Raw genomic sequence first — 24,229 nt, 5'->3', positions numbered from 1 at the left:
CCTACTGTCTTTGTTAACAAGTGTCTTGGCTTACGGATGTTATTAGAGAAGTTACTAAGTGTTACTTATAGAGTACTGTATCTTTTGGGGGGTTCAGTGTTGGTAGTTGATAAGATGCTTACTGTGTGTTTATAAAATGTTAACTGGATTCATAAAATGAACATTGTTTTTGTTTTAAAATACTTTTAGTCTCTGTTGCATCACACCTATAAAGTAGTGCTCCCCATAACCAAAATCTATTAAAAGTTGTAGGTCAGATGAACTCCATGATACACTTTGGTGTTCTCTAAACCCTGGCCCATAATATTTGGAACAGTCCTTTTTAGCACTGTTGATTCTGTGGATGAGTCCATCAATATCAGCAATATCAGTATTTTAAGATATATTCAGATTAATAAGAATATGGATTCAAACTTTATACATGGCACTTACCACCCCATTGTATGCATCAAGGTATTCAAAAAGAATGGTGTGGACACCTGTTGGCTATTATCATAAATTATTGTTTTTTCTGATTTGATTATGCAGGCAGGTTTCTGTGTACAGTGAAGTACACCCTAGTTATCCTGCCATCAACAGATTTGCCCCAGCACAAAAAAACCATTTCTTGGCTTTTCATTGGTTGTTATTTGACATTAAGTTCAACATCTAATGATTCAAAACATTGAAAATAAAGCATCTACAACCTTCAGAACTTATAAACCTGGTTCTGTAGTAGAATGCATTCTATATGAAGCCCAAGCATTATGAAACTTTGCATAGGGGTTCAGCTTAATCCACTTTACCATCTTGTGATGCACGGTTAAATGGCTTTTGGTTCTGTGTCTAGTGTTTCTAAAATCATTTTGCATCGATACAAATTAAATTACAAGAGATAAATGATTATTTTCACCATTTGGGTAGCAGTCGGACAGATAGGATCATTGGGCAGCACGGTAGCATGGTGGTTAGCACAATTGCTTCACAGCTCCAAGATCCCAAGTTCAATTCCCGGCTTGGTTCACTGTCTGTGTGGAGTTTGCACGTTCTCCCTGTGTGTGCGTGGATTTCCTCTGGGTGCTCTGGTTCCCCCCCCCCCCACAGTCCAAAGATGTGCAGGTTAGGTGGATTGGCCATGCTAAATTGCCCTAGTGTCCAAAAACAGTGGGTGGGGTTACGGGATTAAGGGGATAGGGTGGAGTTTTGGGCTTGGGTAGGGTGCTCTTTCAAAGAGCCGGTGCAGACTCGATGGGCCTAATGGCCTCCTTCTGCACTGTAAATGCTATGCTATGATTCTATGATCTGCCTTTTTTAGAATATCATGGATTGGGAATTGGGCAGTTTTATAAAAGGCAGATAATGTGCTTCACCAGATTAATGAAAATATATTCCCTCATTTTTATAATAATAGGAAATATTGCACAGGCTTCTTTTGGGAGTAACTTACATTTATGCTCTGTGATGCAATAGTATAATATGAAATAGAATATGAAAAGAAAATGAAATGAAAATCGCTTACTGTCACAAGTAGGCTTCAAATGAAGCTACTGTGAAAAGCCCCTAGTCACCACATTCCGGCACCTGTTCGGGAAGCTGGTACGGGAATTGAAACGTGCTGCTGGCCTGCCTTGGTCTGCTTTAAAAGCCAGCGATTTAGCCCTGTACTAAATCAGCCCCTGAATATCACTAAACAAGTGTTAATCTACTCAACTGATAGATTAGGACATACCTTTGCTGTGGTGATATTAGTCAGAGAGATGAAATCTGTGCTGCTTCTGTTACTTAAGACAGTCACATTGATGTCTTTTATCCTTAATGTAATGTTGACTGATCTCTTTGGCGTAGCTTAAAACAGAAACAAAAAATGCACTGCCATTTTCTTTTATCATATGTAATTACTGATTAATGTATACCATGACAGTACTAAAAAAATGTAAACAAATTTCTTGTGGATATGTAATTTTTTCTCCCCAAAATTAATCTATATTTACTGCAGTAAAGAACTTTCATCTGACTTAGAGATTCACCAAGATTCTGTCTCCTCCATCCCTATTACGTCCTTCACTCACCAGCTATCTAGATACATACATAAATACATACATTTTGATCTTGCTTATACCTTTTAATGGGTCAATGAAAATCTAGTTCTTAAAAATTAATAGTCACTTGGCAAAATGTGAATTAATTAAGAACACATCGTTAATGGTTAATGGCACATCATGTTTAACCAACTGTTTTTTGATTAAATAATGGAGAATGCTAATGAGGACAACACAAAGCATTTGATAAAGTACTGCACAATGGATATATGAGCTAAGTTAGAGCTCATGAAATAGAAGAGTAGTACATTGACACAAAATTGGCTGAGTGACAGGACTAGTGGTGAAGATTGTTTCTCAGACTAGAGGAAGGTTTAAAATGGAGCACCTTGAGGATTGATGCTCATCCTGATATATATTAATGACCTAGATCTTGGTGCACAGGACATCATTTCAAAATTTGTGGATGATGTGAAACATGGAAGCATTGTGAAACATGAACATAGTGTTTAACTTCAAAAGGACTTTGACAAGTCGGTGGAATGGACGAACAAGCGACAGATGAAATTTAATGCAGAGAAGTGTGACGTGATTCATTTTGGTAGGAAGATCGAGGCGAGACAATATAAAATTTAGATTGCAGTTCGAAAGAGGGTGCAGATGCAGCGAGACCGTAGTATATATATGTACAAATCATTGATTGTGACAGGATGGTTGAGAGCGTGTTTAATAAAGTAAATGGCATCCGGGGCTTTTCCGATGGGGCAAAGAGTACAAAAGTATGGAAGATGAGCTATACATGTATAAAACACACTTGAATATTGTTTCTAGTTCTGGGCACCACACTAGGAAGGATGTGAAGAATTAGAGGTCATGCAGAAAAGATTAATGAGAATGGTTTTAGGGATGAGGAGCTTCAGTTACGTAGAAGTTAGCACTGCTCTCCTTGAAGAAAAGAAAATAGAAAGGCGATTTCATAGATGTATTCAAAATCGTGAAAGGTCTGGACAAAGTTCATAAGGAGCAATTTTTACCATTGGTGGAATAATCAAAAACCATGGGGCGACACGGCGGCATAGTGGTTAGCACTGCTGCCTCACAATCCCAGGGACCTGAGTTTAATTCCAGCTTGGCTCACTGTCTCTGTGGTGTTTGCAAATTCTCTCAGTGTCTGCATGGATTTCCTCTGAGTGCTCCGATTTCCTCCTGCAGTCCAAAGATGTGCAGGTTAAGGGGCAGGATAGAGGGGAGAATGGGCCTGGGTAGAATACTCCTTTGGAGGGTTGGTGAAGACTCCATGAAGAAAAAACTTTGCACAATGAGTGGTTAGGCTCTGGAATAAGAGTGTAATGAAGGCAGGTTCAATTGAGATATTCAAAAGGGAATTGGATCATTATCTGAAGATGAAAATTTGTAGAGCAGTGGGGGAAAGTCCAAGGGAGCAGCACTAGGTGAAATGCGCTTTCAGAGGGAGAAATGATAGGCTGAATTACCTCCTTTTGTGCTGTAACCATTGTGTGTGTACTCTGTAGATGTTCTTTAATGGAGTCAGTTGTTATTTTTCTCATGTTTCCAACCTATTGGATGTTCATCAGATTTGTAGACACTAGGAGAGCAGTGGATGCAGTGAAAGAGTCACTGTGCTACAAAATGTTTTGATTAGCTGTGCAGTTTAGCAAACAAAAGTAAAGACTGATAGATATTTTATGCACATTGACTGAAAACATAGAGGAGTAAAATGAATGGGACTATACTAACAGATGGAGACTTGGAAAGCCACTGGGGATTCATTAATTTCAATGTCCTGGTCATGTGAGAGTACCTTTAAGAAATGGGTGTTTATCAGTGATGTCAGAGTTTGGGTGGAACTGGGCTGTCTGTCAGCTTTCTACTTTTGTTTTAGGCTGTTTGCTGCAGGGTGTGTTTTAGTTTAGTTTTCAGAGCAGGATAGCTGCAGTCACAGCCAGAAGGGGTATTAGTCTCTCTCTCTGTAATCTAAAGACTGTAAATCGATCCTGGTGATTTAAAACTAATAACTGCTCTCAGTAGTGACTTTAGCCTGATGTGCTTCTGTTTTAAGTCTTATGGATGTTAAAAGGGCAGCTTAAGGATTACTTAGTATTCTTTGGGGGTTTTATTTGAATTAATGGTTGCTAAGATGTTCACTGTATGTTTTTAAAAAGGTTCATAGAATAAACATTGTTTTGCTTTGAAAAATACTTTTCCATTTCTGCTGTGCCACACCTGTAGAGTGGGCCGTGTGCTCCCCATACCACAATCTATTAAAAGTTGTGGGTCAGGTTAACACTTTGGGGTTCACTAAACCCTGGCCCATAACAGTCTACATCACAAGGTGAGGCAATTAAACAAGAAAACAGAATGCAGGGATATATAGTGAGAATATTGGAAATCACTTTTATCTGTGTTTACAATAATTCATTACTAACAGAACTGGAAAACAAGCTTAGCCACAAGCTTGCTTCTAAAGTAACAGTATATTAAGCATACTAACATACTTGGCAGTGGTTCTGCAGTGAACTGCTGTCTTCCAAGTGTGCACGACTCCCCCCTGTACTGGCGTGGACATTGGCAGAATGGTTTGCAATCATCAGCAGGGTTGGTTACACAGGTTCCTCCATTTTTGCAGAACGAAGGAGAGCATTGGGCAGAATCACATGGGCCTGGCAATGGAATGCAGGTCGTACCATTTCCTGAAGTAGAGCAATTCAATCGTACAAATTGTTATGCACTGAATTATATGAATTTTCTTTGCATAAGTTCTCTTAATATTTGTTATGTTAGTGTGTAATTAATGAATTATCCAAAGATATCAGGTAACTTCCAGGTCAACAAACTGCATAGATGTTCATTTTGTACAATGGAAGAATATTACACTATAGCAATGGAGCTCTGCGCAAAACAGCTTGGGACGTGCATGATGATATTCTATTTTCTGAAATAAACAGTGAGAGGTCTTGCAGTAATTACACATCATTATTAAGAATTATGGGGTAAACATTCTAAGGAGTTCCACCAAATGTCTGCTGTAATATTGGAGGAAGACTGAACAGTAAACCTTTGAGGCTGATGTGTGATTTGGAAGGGAATGTGGAGATGATGGACATGGCTCTGTTTCCATAGCATTGATTTCTTGGTGTTAGAGGCCAAAGAAGAATGAACTACTGTCCAGCTAACATTGATGAGCTCTTGCAGTATCGTATATAAAGGATCCATAGTGGGATAATGATGGGAGTGGGCATTGAATCCAGTGGTAGAGGCACCAATCAAACAAATTTGGTTCTAGGTGATGATGAGCTTTGTGACCATTGTTGCAACTGCACCTATCCAAATGAGTGGTACAGATTATTCTATCATATTCCTGACTTGAAAGCTTTGGGAGTCTTGTGATGACCATTCATTGCAGAGTATCCAGTCTCCATTTTGCCCTTGTTGGTGTTGATCCAGTGCAGCTTCTGGCCAACGGTGTTGATGCTGAAAACCTCAGTGTCATGGAAGATCAAGGAGAGGTGGCCAGCTTCTTTTTTAAATTTGTGATGGCTATTAATTGGCATTTTATAGGATCATAGTATAATTTAACCTCTCAAGCTTGTTCCTCAATTCAATAAGAATTGAAGTGGTTGATCTGTGACCTAACTCCGTAAATTGTCTTTGTCCCACATCCCTTAATAAATGTAATCAACAAAAATCTATCACTCTCAGATTTTAAAGTTACAATTGATCCAGCATTAAGTGCCATTTGTGTTGAGAAATGTTTCCGAATTTCTCCTCATGGTTTGAATGTTACCTGTCAAGAAACAGCCCAAGTAGGCATGTTATCCAGATCCTATTGTGAACAGACATGGCTTGCTTCATTGTGAGAGGATTTGTGAATGCAGCTGAACATTCTGGAATTGTCAACAAGTAACTCCCTTCCTACTCATATTGTGGAGGAAAGTTCATTGATAGGAAAGGATGCTTCACTGAAGAACTGCTGCAGTAATGTTACAAGGTTGTGGTGACTGCATTTCACGTATTAGGTTTTGCCAGCCATTAGTGGATCTTAGCATTGATCCCTATTAATGTCAGTTTTGATAAGGCTCCTTGCTACCCCAATTCAAATGCTCCCTCAACCTGATAGCAGCATTTACACATCCCATATATGGAGCTGTAGTCTTTGCTGTAGCTGTATATATTTGCTGTAGCTTTGGCAAAGAGTCATCGGACTCGAAAAGTTAGCTCTTTTCTCTTCCTACTGATGCTGCCAGACCTGCTAAGATTTTCCAGCATTTTCTCTTTCATTTCATATATTGAGCTGTTGCACCCATGTCTGATCAAGGCTGTGAATAGGTTGGAAGCCAAGTGGCTCTGATGGAACTGTGAGCTGAGAAGTAGTGAGAAGATTATTAGTGATTCAATGTTTTGTGAGGCCACTAGTAATGATTCAATCACTGCACTGAATTGGAAAGAAGTTGATAGGAGTAATTTTTAGGATTTGATTTGTCTGCATCATCGGCTACTTTCCCTTTGAGGGGGAGAGCTGACTGGTGGTAATTTAACCCGAGGATCATTGCACTTCAGTCGAGGGGCAAGGTTGGGAAGGTGGGACCTTCATGAACAACCTCAGCCGGTGCAGGAATTGAACCATGCTGTTGGCCTTGCTCTAGCATCACAAACTAGCTGTCCAGCCAACTGAGCTAAATCAGCCCCCACAGCTGTACTAGAACACCTTGGCTAGGCGAGTGGCTAGCTCTGGTGCACAGGTCTTGAGCATTACCACCAGCATGTTGACCAAGTCAATTCCTCTGAGGACCTTAGGAGGAGATGTTGAGAAGGATCATCCACCTGACGCATGAAGCAGAAGACTTTGCAATCTTTAGACTTTAACCTTGTGCTCTTGGGCAGGGCTCCAACATAATAGAGGTTTCTAAGGATCTAACTATTTCCTGTTAGTTACCTTTTTGATTCCCATCATTCTAATTGACTTCAGAAATAAGAAGGAAATCAGCTTGTCCTCCTGACCCAAAAGACCTACAATGGGCAATAAGCCTCTAATTATCAAAGGAAAGAACAGCAATTGCACATCGTGGTCTTGAATAAATATACCAAGTTACACACAAATAATTCTGGAATGACATAATAATATGCACTTTGAAAAATAAAGTACATAAAAACTAAACACAATATTCATTATGATGAGATTGTGAACAATGATTACTTTTATACATCATTATTTAGCTGAACCACACTTAAGGAACCTTTAATGCCGTACAAGAAAATTCTGATATATTTACCTGAAAATCCTGGTTTGCAAGTACAGTTGTAACTTTCCCCATCAGAGGCACATTGTGAATCTGGAGAGCATGATTTACACTCATTGATATCTGTTGGGAAAAGTAAAACACTATGAATCTAAATCATTCGTGTGTTACCAACAATGATAGGTGAAGACTGAACTTGTCAATGAAACAGTTTAGTTTTTTCATAAAGCCAATTCGCAATCATTGGTCACAGCCTTGTCTTTTATGCTGGTCTGATCATTATAGAAAGTAACATAGATCTCAGGTGGTGTTTGTCATATCAGCCCCTATCTCGATAAAATGAAGGCAATGGTCTACTCTCTCTGATCCAGCTGTGTATCTCACTGTATCCTGGTATTAACCTGTTCTTTTGAGTAGGTGAACAGGGCACTTGCCTCAGGCCAGCAGGGTCTTATTTAAAAATGCAGGCCAATCTGACAACTTCTCTGTCATGTTTTAACCGTGAGAAGGCAGACTGTGAGCCAGAAGAGTCCAGGAAAGAAATTTTAAGGTTTAAAGTATCTATTTAAAAATGATATTGCTGTTATAATGCCAGACAGGAAAGCCAAATTGTGCACTAATATGACTTATTGAAATACAAGTGTTGTATATTTCCAATTTTTAAAAGTGATGAGAGCCTGTAAGAAAGTTCATAGAATGTCACCTTGACAGTATTTTCTTAGACGTTGCCAGTAGTATCAGAGAATATAATGAATACAATATTGTAAACATTGTACACACCGGATCAGTTGACGGATTATACTGAGCTATTAATCTTCAGAGGTTATATTGAAAAAAATCAGTTGATAGAGTTAGAACTTTATGTTGTTTTGCTATTTTCTAGGGGGAATCGCAATCTTTGAGATAATAACCTTAAACACTTGAATCAAGATGCTATGTACTCACCACTGCATGTTATGCCATCTCCAGAATACCCAGGAATGCACTGACAGGCATATGAACCCTCCAGGTTAGTACAGATACCTCGAGTTTGAGAGCAGTTATTTGATTTTGGATTCAGACATTCGTCTACATCTGCGGAGTAAATTTTCAATTATAAAGCAAGGTGGCAGACAGTGACACGACCATTGAAAAAATGAATGGGTAAGTAGTGTTTAATACTCCCCCATTTTCTGCATCAGCATAATTTTGCTAAACCACTTGTCCCATTTTGAGCAGTGAGAGGAATATCAGTATTCCACAAATGAGTGAGAGAGACATGTACTATTGCAAAAACTGTCTCATTTGTTGAGAAAATGGATGCCAGCAGCTGTAAATATAAATTTTCTTCCTGTGCAAGTGTTATATTAGTCCTATATGTTCAGCATTGTGATGTTGACATGCCTGGTGTTTCCTTCGTTTCTCTGACCATTGTCTATGTCGCCTCGGGTTGGAATAATACCTAGCATAAAGGAAGATGGTCGTGGTTACTCAGGGTCAGTCACCTCAGTCCTGTGACATCAGTGCAGGAGTTCCTCAGGGTAGCCTTCCAGGCCCAACCATCTTCAGCTGCTTCATCAATGACCTTCCTTCCAACATAAGATCAGATGTGGGGATGTTCATTGATGATTGCAAAATGTTTAGCACCATTTGTGTCTCCTCAGACACTGAAGCAGTCCACGTGCAAGTGCAGCCAGACCTGGACAATATTCAGGCTTGGGCTGACAAGTCGCAAGTAATATTCGCACCACACAAGTGCCAGGCAATGACCATCTCCAATAAGAGTGAATCAAACTATCGCCCTTTGACATTCAATGACATTACCATCCTTGAATCCCCCACTATCAACATCCTGGGGGGCTACCATTTACCAGAAACTGAACTGGACTCACTATATAAATAGTGACTACAAGAGCAGGTCAGAGGCTAGGAAACCTGCAGAGAGTAACTCACCTCCTGTCTCCCCAAAACCTGTCCACCACCAACAAGGCCCACGTCAAGGGAGTGATGAAATGCTCTCCATTTATCTGGATAAGTTCAGGTCCAACAAAACTCGAGGAGCTCGACTCCATCCAGGACAAAGCAGCCCACTTGATTGTCACCTCTTTTACATCCCCCACCACTGATGCACAGTAGCATCCGTGTGTACCATCCACAAGGTGCACTGCAGGAACTCACCAAGGCTCCTTAGACAGCACCCTCCAAATCTATGATCACTACAATCTAGAAGGTAGTGGTCGTGCAGGAGATACCTGGGAACACCACAATCTGAAAGTTCCCCTCCAAGTGACTCACCATTCTGACTTGGAAATATATAGGCATACCTTTAATGTCGCTGGGTCAAAATCCTGGAACTCCCTCCCTAATAGCACAGTGGGTGTACCTACACCACATTGACTGCAGTAGTTCAAGAAGGCAGCTCACCACCACTTAGGGGAAGTGGGAATGGGAACAAATGCTGGTCTCGCCAGCAAAGCCCACATCACGTCAAAATGAATTAAACAAAATTACCCTTTTCTCTTTCTCGGATTCTCTTCCACAAGCTCTCACTTTACAGGACCCCATTTTCAACCCATAACCCTATTCTATCTATTTCCTGACTGTCTGAAACCTGCCCATCACAGTGTGCTTGCCCCGACTTCACAGTCCAAATAAGCTGTGCTCCAATTAGTTTCCATCCTTATTCTCTTGACTAAAATAAGATGTAACCTCACTGGAGATCGAATAGTGTATGTGTGTGGTGTGTTTGTGTGTTTATGAAAATATATTTCTCCTCACTTTTGACTTTTGATTAGTCTACCAAAGTTTCACAGGTGTTTAAACCTACAGTTCCAAAGTTACCTCTTCTTTTTGTGCAATTACATAATACTAACTACCACAGTGAACAAAAACTGTACAGTGCAGACAGTCCTTCTCTTGGTTCAAAATGAATGCATTGACTTTAAGTTTTCTAGTTGCTCAGATTCCATAGAAACTTTTCTGAAAGAATGAATGGGTGAGTTTATCCTGTTGCTCTTACTGTTGAGTATACATGTTTGAAGCACTTTTTGTGATGCCAGGAGCAAGATGACTACAATTAAGCATCTAACTGGAGGGGAAGGCTCCATAAATAACCTCTGTCATAATCATGGGGGAGCCCTATCTAATTTGAAGTCAATGAGAGGAAGTGGGCGGGGGGGGGGGGGGGGGGGGGGGGGGGGAGTGGTGTTGCTGGTGGGGATGGGGACTCTCTCCTGGTTGGGGTCATACCTAGCACGCAGTAAGATAGTTGTGGTGGTTGGAGGCCAATCATCTCAGCCCCAGGGAATTGCTGCAGTTGATCCTCAGGATAGTGTCCACGGCCCAACTACCTTCAGTTGCTTCATCAACCACCTTCCCACAAGCATAAAGTCAGAAGTAGAGATGTTCACTGATGATTGCACAAAGTTCAGTACCATGCACAACTCCTCAGACATTGAAGCAGTTTGTGCCCACATACAGCAAGACCTGAACAATATTCAGGCTTGGGCAAGTGGCAAATAGCATTCATGCTACACAGGTTCCAGGCAATGACCATCTCCTACAAGAGGGATTCTTACCATTTTTCCCTGATGTTCAACATCATTGGTATTTCTGAATCACCCACTATCAACATCCTGGGGGTTACCATTGACTAGAAGCTTAACTGCATCTAAATACTCTGACTACAAGAACAGGTCAGGGGCTGAATGTTCTGTGGTGAGTAACTCACTTCCTGACTCCCAAATCCTGTCCACTATGTAACAAGGCACACGTCAAGAATGTGAATAAGTACTCTCCATGTTTCTTGATGAGTGCAGCTACAGCAACACTCAAGAAGCTCAACATCATTGAGGTCAAAACAATCTGCTTAATTGGCACCTTATCCATCACTTTCCATGGATTCCATGGATTAGAGTCAGTTGGATTTCGGCGGGAGCTGGGATACTTCAGCTGGTGAGTAGATTTGTCAATTTCAATTGCAGCAGCCAGCCATTGGATACCGGCAGGGGCTGAGCCTATCGGGAGGTGAGTGGTAAGTTTAAATTACTTACCTTTGCAGGGGTTGCAGTCAGTTGGATTTCGGCGGGAGCTGGGATACTTCAGCTGGTGAGTAGATTTGTCAATTTCAATTGCAGCAGCCAGCCATTGGATACCGGCAGGGGCTGAGCCTATCGGGAGGTGAGTGGTAAGTTTAAATTACTTACCTTTGCAGGGGTTGCAGTCAGTTGGATTTCGGCGGGAGCTGGGATACTTCAGCTGGTGAGTAGATTTGTCAATTCCAATTGCAGCAGCCAGCCATTGGATACCGGCAGGGGCTGAGCCTATCGGGAGGTGAGTGGTAAGTTTAAATTACTTACCTTTGCAGGGAACAGGAAGTTTGTCCCGTGGACTTCTGGGAAGGTTTACCCCTCCCTAGTTAATAAATTCTGGTGGAGAGGAAACCCGAGACACTACACGTGTAGTGTCTCCCACCCGCCCTCCTCCTCTAACCTAATAATAAGACCCATTGGGGTGAGCAGGTGAGTGCCTTATTACATTATTATTTCTCTTTTTCTTATTTGTTAACCAGAACTAGGTTGGAAAAGACTATAGCAGAGGTCTCCAAGTTTTTTTAACTGAAATTTATACAAAGTAATAAATTAATTAACTAATCAGAGATGGCTGGGCAGGTGATGTGCTGTAGCTGTATGATGTGGGAGCTGGCTGTTCCCCTTGTGAATGGCAATGACCACATCTGCAGCAAGTGTTGGTTGCTGGAAGATCTCCGGCTCAGAATTGATGATCTGGAGTCTGAGCTTCAAACACTGCGGCACATCCGGGAGGGGGAGAGTTACCTGGACACTTTGTTTCAGGAGGCAGTCACACCTGGGAGATTAAGTAATTCACATTCAGTAACTGATCAGGGACATCAGAGTGTGACTGTAAGTGAGGCAGGCAGAGGGAACCTGAGTTCAGGAGTGCAGGAGCCTCAGCCCTTGACCTTGTCCAACAGGTATGAGACTCTTGCTCCCTGTATGGATGAGGAAAGGGGCTCTGGACAGGATGAGCCAACTGACCACGGTACCATGGTGCAGAAGGCCATTCAAGAGGGGGGAGTAAAAAGACAAGTAGTTGTTATAGGGGATTCTATAATTAGGGGGACAGATAGTATCCTATGCAAGCCGGATCGGGAGTCTCGCATGGTGTGTTGCCTGCCCGGTGCCAGGGTGCGGGACATCTCTGACCGGCTTGAAAGGATACTGGAGCGGGAGGGGGAGGATCCAGTTGTTGTGGTCCACGTTGGGACTAACAACATAGGTAAAGCTAGGGTGGAGGACCTGTTCGGGGACTATCAAGCACTAGGAAGAAAATTGAAGTACAGGTCCTCAAGGGTCATAATCTCTGGATTACTGCCCGAGCCACGTGCCAATTGGCATAGGGATAGGAAAATTAGGGAAGTAAACACGTGGCTAAGGGATTGGTGTGGGAAAGAGGGATTCCACTTCATGGGACATTGGCATCAGTTTTGGAACCGGGGGGATCTGTACCGTTGGGACGGTCTCCACCTGAACCGATCTGGAACCAGTGTTCTAGCGAAGAGGATAAATAGGGTGGTCAGTAGGACTTTAAACTTCTGAGTTGGGGGGAAGGGAAAGTGAAAGCGACAGGGAGCAGGGAGTTAAATGGCAAGATACGCAGGCGGATAACATGTAGGCAGGTGGATTTAAGCTTGAGGCAGACTAGGAATGCAACAAAAGGAAGGATAACTTTGGACATCTTAGGACTTCCAATATCTGTACTGATAAGAAAGTTAACATTAAGGCACTTTACCTGAATGCTCGTAGCATTTGTAACAAAGTAGATGAACTAATGGCACAGATCATCGTGAATGATTATGATGTGGTAGGCATCACAGAGACATGGCTGCAGGGGGTTCAGGACTGGCAGTTAAACATCCAAGGATATACAACCTATCGAAAAGACAGGGAGGTGGGCCGAGGGGGTGGGGTTGCCTTGTTAGTTAAGAACAAAATTAAATCTATGGCACTAAACGACATAGGGTCGGATGATGTGGAGTCTGTGTGGGTAGAATTGAGGAACCACAAAGGCAAAAAAACCATAATGGGAGTTATGTACAGACCGCCTAACAGTGGTCAGGACCAGGGGCGCAACATGTACCGGGAAATAGAAAAGGCATGTCAGAAAGGCAAGGTCACAGTGATCATGGGGGACTTCAATATGCAGGTGGATTGGGTAAATAATGTAGCCAGTGGATCCAAAGAAAAGGAATTCATGGAATGCTTACAAGATGGCTTTTTGGAACAGCTTGTCATGGAGCCCACAAGGGAGCAGGCTATTCTGGACCTAGTGCTATGTAATGAACCAGACTTTATTAAAGATCTTAAAGTAAGGGAACACTTAGGAAGCAGCGATCATAATATGGTTGAGTTCAGTCTGCAGTTTGAAAGAGAGAAGGCAAAATCGGATGTAATGGTGTTACAGTTAAATAAAGGTAATTACGAGGGCATGAGAGAGGAACTGGTGAAAATCAACTGGAAGCAGACCCTAGCAGGGAAGACAGTAGAGCAAAAATGGCAGGAGTTTGTATGCATAATTGAGGACACTGTACAGAGGTTCATCCCCAAGAAAAGAAAGATTATCCAGGGAGGGATTAGACAGCCATGGCTGACAAAGGAGGTCAGGAAATGTATCAAAGAAAAAGAGAGATCCTATAAAGTGGCCAAAAGCACCGGGAAATCAGAAGATTGGGAAGGCTACAAAAACAAACAGAGGTTAACAAAGAGACAAATAAGGAAGGAGAGGATCAAATATGAAGGCAGGCTAGCCAGTAATATAAGAAATGATAGTAAAAGTTTCTTTCAATACATAAGAAACAAACGTCAGGCCAAAGTAGACATTGGGCCAATTCAAACTGATTCTGGAAGGCTAGTGATGGGAGATGAGGAAATGGCTGGAGAACTTAATAAGTACTTTGCGTCTGTCTTCACAGTGGAAGACGTTAGTAATATCCCAAAAATTATAAAGGGTCAGGGGGCTGAGTTGAGTATGGTTGCCATTACAAAAGAGATGGTGCTAAAAAAGCTAAAAGGTCTTAAAATTGACAAATCTCCTGGCCCCGATGGGCTACATCCTAGAGTTCTGAGGGAGGTGGCTGAAGAAATAGCGGAAGCGTTGGTTGAGATCTTTCAAAAATCACTGGAGTCAGGGAAAGTCCCGGACGATTGGATGATCGCTGTTGTAACCCCCTTGTTCAAGAAAGGATCAAGACAAAAGATGGAAAATTATAGGCCAATTAGCCTAACCTCGGTTGTTGGTAAAATTCTAGAATCGATCGTTAAGGATGAGATTTCTAATTTCTTGGAAGAGCAGGGTCGGATTAGAACAAGTCAACATGGATTTAGTAAGGGGAGGTCGTGCCTGACGAACCTGTTAGAATTCTTTGAGGAGGTGACAAGTAGGTTAGACCAGGGAAACCCAGTGGATGTGGTCTATCTGGATTTCCAAAAGGCCTTTGATAAGGTGCCACACAGGAGGCTGCTGAGTAAGGTGAGGGCCCATGGTGTTCGAGGTGAGCTACTGGCATGGGTTGAGGATTGGCTGTCTGACAGAAGGCAGAGAGTTGGGATAAAAGGTTCTTTTTCGGAATGGCAGCCGGTGACCAGCGGTGTCCCACAGGGTTCAGTGTTAGGGCCGCAGCTGTTCACCATATATATTAATGATCTGGATGAAGGGACTGGGGGCATTCTAGCGAAGTTTGCTGATGATACGAAGTTAGGTGGTCAGGCAGGTAGTGCTGAGGAAGTGGGGAGGCTGCAGAAGGATCTAGACAGTTTGGGAGAGTGGTGCAGGAAATGGCTGATGCATTTCAACGTGAGAAAATGTGAGGTCTTGCACTTTGGAAAAAAGAATCCAAGCATAGACTACTTTCTAAACGGTGAGAAAATTCATAATGCCAAAGTACAAAGGGATCTGGGAGTGCTAGTCGAGGATTCCCTAAAGGTAAACATGCAGGTTGAATCCGTGATTAAGAAAGCGAATGCTATGTTGTCATTTATCTCAAGAGGGTTGGAATATAAAAGCAGCGATGTGCTACTGAGCCTTTATAAGGCTCTGGTTAGGCCCCATTTGGAGTACTGTGTCCAGTTTTGGGCCCCACATCTCAGGAAGGACATACTGGCACTGGAGCGTGTCCAGCGGAGATTCACACGGATGATCCCTGGAATGGCGGGTCTAGCATATGAGGAACGGCTGGCGTTCCTGGGATTGTATTCATTGGAGTTCAGAAGGTTAAGGGGAGATCTAATAGAAACTTACAAGATAATACATGGCTTAGAAAGGATGGACGCAAAGAAACTGTTTCCGTTAGGCGAGGAGTCGAGGACCCGTGGGCACAGCCTTAGAATTAGAGGGGGTAAATTCAAAACAGAAATGCGGAGACATTTCTTCAGCCAGAGAGTGGTGGGCCTGTGGAATTCATTGCCGCAGAGTGCAGTGGAGGCCGGGACGCTAAATGGCTTCAAGGCAGAGATAGATAAATTCTTGATGTCGCGAGGAATTAAGGGCTATGGGGAGAATGCTGGGAGGTGGAGTTGAAATGCCCATCAGCCATGATTGAATGGCGGAGTGGACTCGATGGGCCGAATGGCCTTACTTCCACTCCTATGTCTTATGGTCTTATGGTCTTATTCCCCACACTACGGATGCACAGTAGTGGGAGCAGTTCATCAAGGCTCCTTCAACAGTACCTTCCAAACTCATACCCTCCACTACCTAAAACAAAGGTCGCAGGTGCTAGGAAACATCACCACCTGAAATTCCCCTCTACATCACACACCATCCTGACTTGAAACTACATCATTTTCCTTCGCTGACACTGGGTCAAAATCCTGAAACTTCCTCTCCAACACATTATTGTTATAGCTACACCGGATGGACTGCAGCAGTTCAAGAAGGATTCCAAACGCGATTGTACTTGGGGCTATTGGAGATGGACAACAAATGTTGGCCTTGATAGTGACATAAACATCCCATGAATGAATCAAGAAACAAACTCCTCGTGTGCTTCCACAGAAATCTCCACAGCACCTGTCCCTTTCCCATGATCACTTGTCTTACCCTTAAAATTACACCAACATCGTGAGGTGAAAGAATGGGAAGCATTGCAATAGAGACCTGTCCTTTTGTTCCCGTGTTAAGTTTGTTACTATCAGGGATAACATTATAATTACAGTGAGTGATTTTCAACTTGCTTGAGTGTGAAACTGACAATCAGCTACCCATTATAGAAGCTACCCAATTCTCATGGTCATCAATTTCTATTTAATTTAAAAATAGATAGCTCCTATAGAGGGCTTAACTTGCAGCAGCCATTTCACACTTGGGATTCAGCTTGTGAATCTATGTCAGTGTGATTTGCACTTAACATATTTTACTTACAATTCTACACAAAAATGATCACATTGAGCACAAAAGAGTGGCTAATTATATTCTGTCTTATACTCGTGGCTCCTCTGTATCAAACCTACATCTTGCTAGTATAAAAACCTTTTTTATAATTCATCTTTTACATATTTTTACACTTTGTTGAATGAGTGAGCAAACTGATGATATAGTCACAGGGTATTTATTAACAATTACTATGTGGCCATTTCTTCCAAGGGCCTTTGCTTGGGTATGTGTATTTCTCACCTGAGCAATTGGATCCTTCATATCCCTGTCGACACATACAGATATAAGATCCCTCCGTATTGATACAAATCGAATTACGATTTGGACAGGCTGTGTAATCAAGACATTCATCTATATCTGATGAATATTGGAAAGTAAAAGAGTAATTATTATAAAAGATGTAGACATTTGGTTACAGTCATTTGTACAGTGCTAAATTGTTGAAGGAAACAGATTGCCGATAATTGAAATTTCATTAAAATGAGAAGAATTGACATTTATATTACTAGGAGAAGGTTCAAAAATTTCAAGGTATAGCCTATTTTATTTGATTGAAATCTTGTATTATGTTAGGCGAAATGATTGAAAAATATAAATTTTAAGAGGGGCGGCACAGTGGTTATCACAGCACCACGAACCCGGGTTCGATTCCAAACTTGGGTGACTGTGTGGAGTTTGCACTCTCTCCCCGTTTTACCTGGGTTTTCTCAGGGTGCTCCGGTTTCCTCCCACATTCCAAAGGTTTGCAGGTTGGGTGGATTGGCCATGCTAAATTGCCCCTTAGTGTCTCCTGCACCGTAGGGTTCCATGATTCAATGAGATAAAAGATGGGGTTTGGGTAGACGAGTAGATTTGAACACTCCTTTCAGTTATGAGAATTTGGATTGGCTCAGTTCAGGATGAAAGGGCAGACATTGCCTCAATGGAGCAGGCCTGTGAGTAGGTTTAAATCTCTTTCCAACTTGACACTAATTGAGAGTCATTTAAAAAAAAAATTATTGTACCCAATTATTTTTTTCCTACTTAAGGGGCAATTTAGTGTGGCAAATCCACCTACCCTGCACATCTTTGGGTTGTGGGGGTGAAACCCACGCACACACGGGGAGAATATGCAAACTCCACACAGACAGTGACCTGGGGCCGGGATCGAACTCAGCGCCGTTAATTGAGAGTCTTATTAAGGTAACGAAAACGTTTAGACTAGGAACTTTTGAATTACTGCCAGACTCTACCCTGAGGAATACATTACTGAGTTGGACTGAGCCACATTGTTTGATACTAAAGGAGGATATTTAATATATTTCTGATCTCTGGTATACTTGGATTTTAATGCAAACATTGGGTGTAAATAGTCCTCCAGTACGGAGATACTTTACATAACAAGTACATCAAGTTCAATACATAATGAGAAATCTCTTAAAAATGCTAGTTTGGTATATTTAACTTTTTTGATAAACATTAAACCATATTTTTAGATAATGCAGGGTAAATTTGCACGAAATCCATTGGTAATGAGGGATGGAGAATTTGAGGCTCTGCACTCTATCTTGATTGGTGGCATGGGTGAACAAGAATCCTTCAGTCTTTCCTCAGGACATTGCTTCCTCAAGAAACATGTTAAATATTAAAAGAAAAGTTATTCACCCCAGTGTGACCCATAGAAAAGTATTTGAAAATATTTCACAAGGTTAACTTTGGAGTCCATCAACTACTTTATAGGCAAAGACAAATATAGGCAAAAATTAACATTAGTAAATGTACTTGTGTATTTGCCAAAAAGAAGCTAACAGCCATTGCAACTCAACTAGAATACATAGCCACATAGACTTCCTTAGAAAGGGATATGCAGAAAAAGAGAAAGAAAAAAATGATAGACGGCTTTAACAAGAGAAAATAAGATACACCGAGAAACAGGGAGACCAAAAGAGAGGAAGACGAGCAGAAGGACCAGAAGAACATAGAGAGAATAAAAATGGAGGCTGATTAAGAGAGCAAGGGAGACACAATTTTAGTTTAGTTTTAATGCCACGAAAGATCAACTGGTAATGAAGTTTCAAAGTGATGATATCCTACCAATGCAGAATCTGTCTGGTTGTCCTTCATATCCAGTCTTGCACATACATGAGTAGTTTCCTATTGCATTCTGACATTCTGCATTTTCTAGACATATAGAAGTATTACTGCATTCATCAAAGTCTGAAAGATAAAAATTAAAACAGTGGCTATTATGTTGTCCACTTCCAGTTTTAATTTTTGAAATTCTTCCCAGCTTCTCAAAGATAATTTAAACCATAATCTATGGGAATACATTGCTTCTTCAAGTCAAATATTTAAAGATTATTCCTTCTTCATAATTGTCCCCACATTTTTTCTTGAGGTCAGTTATTTCTTCCCCCATATTCATCATTTTTACAATCTTTTAACCCCATTGTGATTACCTAATTTTCTATAGACCCTTGTTTGCCTATTATTTAATAATATTTTTTGTGTCTTCTACCATGAAGACAAATGCAAAGACTTCATTGAAGTCTTCATTGGAACTATGATGCTGTTGCCATTACAGAGACCTGGTTGAGGGAAGGACAGGATTGGCAGCTAAACGTTCCAGGATTTAGATGTTTCACGCGGGATAGAGAGGGATGTAAAATGGGTTGCAGAGTTGCACTACTGGTTAAGGAGAATATCACAGCTGTACTACGGGAGGACACCTCAGAGGGCAGTGAGGTTACATGGGTAGAGATCAGGAATAAGAAGGGTGCAGTCACAATGTTGGGGGTTAACTAGGGGCCTCCCAACAGCCAGCAGGAGATAGAGAAGCAGATAGGTAGACAGATTTTGGAAAAGAGTAAAAACAACAGGTTTGTTGTGATGGGAGACTTCAACTTCCCCAATATTGACTGGGACTCACTTAGTGCTAGGGGCTTAGGCGGGGCAGAGTTTGTAAGGAGCATCCAGGAGGGCTTCTTAAAACAATATGTAGGCATTCCGACTAGGGAAGGGGCTGTACTGGACCTAGTGCTGAGGAATGAGCCCGGCCAGGTGGTAGAAGTTTCAGTAGGGGAGCATTTCGGAACAGTGGCCACAATTCAGTAAGTTTTAAAGTGCTGATGGACAAGGATAAGAGTGGTCCTAGGGTGAATGTGCTAAACTGGGGGAAGGCTAATTATAACAATATTAAATCGGAACTGAAGAACCTAGATTGGGGGCGGATGCTTGAGGGTAAATAAACATCTGACATGTGGGAGGCTTTCAAGTGTCAGTAGCAAGGAATTCAGGACTGGCATGTTCCTATGAGGAAGAAGGATAAATATGGCAAATTTCAGGAACCTTGGATAACGAGAGATATCGTAGGCCTCGTCAAAAAGAAAAAGGGGGCATTTGTCAGGGATAGAAGGCTGGGAACAGATGAAGCCTGTGTGGAATATAAGGAAAGTAGGAAGGAACTTAAGCAAGGAATCAGGAGGGCTAGAAGGGGTCACGAAAAGTCATTGGCAAATAGGGTTAAGGAAAATCCCAAGGCTTTTTACACGTACATAAAAAGCAAGAGGGTAGCCAGGGAAAGGGTTGGCCCACTGAAGGATAAGCAAGGGACAAATGAATACTTTGCATCAGTATTCACCAAAGAGAAGGAATTGGTGGATGTTGAGTCTGGAGAAGGGTGTGTAGATAGCCTGGGTCACATTGAGATCCAAAAAGACGAGGTGTTGGGCGTCTTGAAAAATATTAAGGTAGATAAGTCCCCAGGGCCTGATGGGATGTACCCCAGAATACTGAAGGAGGCCAGAGAGGAAATTGCTGAGGCCTTGACAAAAATCTTTGAATCCTCACTGTCTTCAGGTGATGTCCCGGAGGACTGGAGAATAGCCAATGTTGTTCCTTTGTTTAAGAAGGGTAGCAAGGATAATCCAGGGAACTATAGGCCGGTGAGCCTTACGTCAGTGGTAGGGAAATTACTGGAGAGAATTCTTTGAGACAGGATCTACTCCCATTTGGGAGCAAATGTATGTAGTAGTGAGAGTCAGCATGGTTTTGTGAAGGGGAGGTCATGTCTCACTAATTTGATAGAGTTTGTCGAGGAGGTCACAAAGATGATTGATGCAGGTAGGGCAGTGGATGTTGTCTGTATGGACTTCAGTGAGGCCTTTGACAAGGTCCCTCATGGTAGACTGGTACAAAAGGTGAAGTCATACGGGATCAGGGGTGAGCTGGCAAGGTGGATACAGAACTGGCTAGGTCATAGAAGGCAGAGAGTAGAAATGGAAGTGTGCTTTTCTAATTGGAGGGCTGTGACTAGTGGTGTACCGCAGGGATCAGTGCTGGGACCTTTGCTGTTCGTAGTATATATAAATGATTTGGAGGAAAATGTAACTGGTCTGATTAGTAAATTAGCAGATGACACAAAGGTTGGTGGAATTGCGGATAGCGATGAGGACTGTCAGAGGATACAGCAGGATTTAGCTCATTGGGAGACTTGGGCGGAGAGATGGCAGATGGAGTTTAATCTGGACAAATGTGAGGTAATGCATTTTGGAAGGCCTAATGCAGGTAGGGAATATACAGTGAATGGTAGTATTGACAGTCAGAGAGATCATGGTGTACAGGTCCACAGGTCACTGAAAGGGGCAACACCGCTGGAGAAGGTAGTCAAGAAGACATATGGCATGCTTGTCTTCATTGGCCGGAGCATTGAGTATAAGTATTGGCAAGTCATGTTGCAGCTGTATAGAACCTTAGTTAGGCCACACTTGGAGTATAGTGTTCAATTCTGGTCGCCACACTACCAGAAGGACGTGGAGGCTTGAGAGAGGGTGCAGAAGAGATTTACCAGGATGTTGCCTGGTGTGGAGGGCATTAGCTATGAGGAGCGGTTGAATAAACTTGGTTTGTTCTCACATGGAACGATGGGGGTTGAGAGGCGACCTGATAGAGGTCTACAAAATTATGAGGAGCATAGACAGAGTGGATAGTCAGAGACTTTATCCCAGGGTAGAGGGGTCAATTACTAGGGGGCATAGGTTTAAGGTGGGAGGGGCAAGGTTTAGAGTAGATGTACAAGGCAAGATTTTTACACAGAGGGTAGTGGGTGCCTGGAACTCGCTGCCGGAGGAGGTGGTGGAAGCAGGGACGATAGTGACATTTAAGGGGCACCTTGACAAATACATGAATAGGATGGGAATAGAGGGATACGGAACCAGGAAGTGTAGAAGATTGTAGTTTAGTCGGGCAGCATGGTCGGCACGGGCTTGGAGGGCTGAAGGGCCTGTTCCTGTGCTGTATTTTTCTTTGTTCTTTGTTGTCTCTGTTGTAATATACCTTTTAAGGTCTATCAGCGTGACATCATTAGAAGGGAAATATGTTATCTGATCCAGTCTTAGTTACACTTTTGCTTTGGGCAGAGCACTCCTAGATCTCATGCCTTCAACTTTATACCTATATAACTGTTATCATGTCCTAATCTTAATAAAGAAACTTACAGGATGTTTACCACATCCCCAATGAACAGTTGGTGACTTGTGTCCAGTGTAGCAAATGATTTCAAGGTATGCATTTTCTGGATTGTCATGCAAATGTTTCTGACAGGATACTGGATGGTTATTCTAATGGCTTGAAGGTACCCCCCATTGTGTATGATCAGTTGAGACCATTGCACGGCTTTTTGTAGCTGCATCAACTTTGTCTTGCGAGCACTGCCACTGACAATGCCCATTTCGTCCACTTGCCATGCAGAATTGGCAAAACACTGAACCTAAGAGCAGGAGTAGACCATTCGGCTCTTCAAGCCTGGATTGATAGCAAGCAAGGGAGATTCAAACAAAAGAAAATTAGGCAACGGAAGGTTGCAATTGTAACGGGTGGCTTTGGGAGTTGCTGAAAAATAAATTGAGTAAAAAGCAAAGACTGTTTTACTCCATTGTGTGTTCCTGCCACAACTCACCTTTGTGGCTGGAGCCTCTAAAAAGCATGCAAGAACATCAACAGCAGCAACCCCCCCCCCCCCCCCCCCCAATACTACAGAACAAGGAAGCTCAGAGGGTTAGTATTAGAATGTTCACAAATTTCCCAGTTTGAATTTGGATGCAACTGACCAACTATCCAAATTCGAAATGATTAAACAATATACAGAAAATTACGATGATGTGCACGACGAGATGAAAAGCGGTTACACGGTTTCACGCCGTCAATCTCATGGAAAACATAACTGCCATTATGCCATCCAAATTGGCTGCCAAGATCTTCCCTCGGAAAGTTGATAATGAACAAGATTGACACTGGACAATTGGCAACATGCTATTCCTGAAATTCCAAAAGACATGTATTGTACCAGGATGTATCTGTATTTCCACTAACATTGCTGTTGTGGGCAAAGAAAAAACAAAAACATGACCATAATTTGTACTTATTGATGAAAGCAATGCATAATGAAGGATTGATGTTCCCCAAAGCGCCGCATAAGAGATTAGCGTGCAAAATTAAAACACATGGGATTGGTGGTAGTGTCTTGAGATGTACAGAAAACTGGTTGTCAGACAGGAAAGAGTAGGAATAAATTGTCCGTCGGCCGGTTGCTCCGTTTTGCCGGCAGTCGGGGGTTTTCCGACAGCATGGGGCTGCCCCACAATGGGAAACCCCATTGACCAGCCGGCATAATGGAACATCCCGCTGGCGTACTGAAACAGAAATGCGGCGGGGCAGAGAATCCTGCCCCTGGTCTTTTTCTGAATGGCAGGCAGTGACTAGTGGGATGCCGTAGGGATTGGTGCTGGGGCCCCAGCTATTCACAATATAATTCATGATTTAGGTCTCTGTTTTCTTAGCTTCAGTCGTCTTAAGACATTCTTTCTGTCCCAATTCCCCGGTTATCTGGACTGTACGTAGCCCCCAACCTGTCCAGTGTTTCCTCGGGCAGAGTTGAGATATGTTCATTCCCTGGTATCCTGTCTCCAACTGCAATGTATCCAGCTTGAACTAAAACTTTCAAGCTTCTCTATCTTACAAGGCCCCAGTTGCTCAGCAACACCGCATACTTCTGGCTGGCCTCTCGAAGCACAATAGAATCACAGTTAGAACTTAACCAACACCCACACATAGAAAAGCATACACGTGTCTGTCCAGCATGAATCTAGCTATAGGTTTTGTTCTTCCAGGCACAGAAACATTAAATTAAACACACTTAAAACTGTACCTTATTTCTAATGTTTACCAATACAAATATAAACCCATTAAAACTACCTTTGTTTTCCTAACATTAGCCACTTTGTTCAAGACCTTAAGGTGAAGTCCATCCAGACCATCCGCCTGCCAACCCAACAATTTGCTCAATACCTCTTTCCTGATGCTTTTAATTTTATGACGTTCCTCCTCTCCTTCCACCATTTCCTAATTTACAACAATTTCTGGGATGCTAACTTTTTTAGCAAAACCCATATGATGTTTCTTCCCCATGGAATTTTTCTTTCTCATTGGAATGTGTTTATTTAGTATATTCTGAAATAGATTCCACATTGCTATTATAGAGTAGATTAT

General features: G+C 42.1%; 1 protein-coding gene across 1 annotated transcript in view; it reads right to left on the bottom strand.

The window, feature by feature from the left end:
* LOC119975649 (mucin-4-like) overlaps positions 1–24,229 on the bottom strand; it is a 115,412-nt gene that overhangs the window by 24,602 nt on the left and 66,581 nt on the right. The window contains exons 25-30 of the mRNA XM_038815431.1: positions 18,779–18,901; positions 16,946–17,062; positions 8,222–8,350; positions 7,310–7,399; positions 4,535–4,729; positions 1,709–1,824 (exon numbers count right to left, since the gene is read on the bottom strand). Coding sequence (XP_038671359.1) covers positions 1,709–1,824; positions 4,535–4,729; positions 7,310–7,399; positions 8,222–8,350; positions 16,946–17,062; positions 18,779–18,901 — 770 coding nt within the window. The remainder of the gene's footprint in view (positions 1–1,708; positions 1,825–4,534; positions 4,730–7,309; positions 7,400–8,221; positions 8,351–16,945; positions 17,063–18,778; positions 18,902–24,229) is intronic.

The sequence above is a fragment of the Scyliorhinus canicula genome, chromosome 13 (genome assembly GCF_902713615.1).
Source record: "Scyliorhinus canicula chromosome 13, sScyCan1.1, whole genome shotgun sequence".
NCBI lineage: Eukaryota > Metazoa > Chordata > Chondrichthyes > Carcharhiniformes > Scyliorhinidae > Scyliorhinus > Scyliorhinus canicula.
This window is presented reverse-complemented; position numbering and strand designations above follow the sequence as displayed.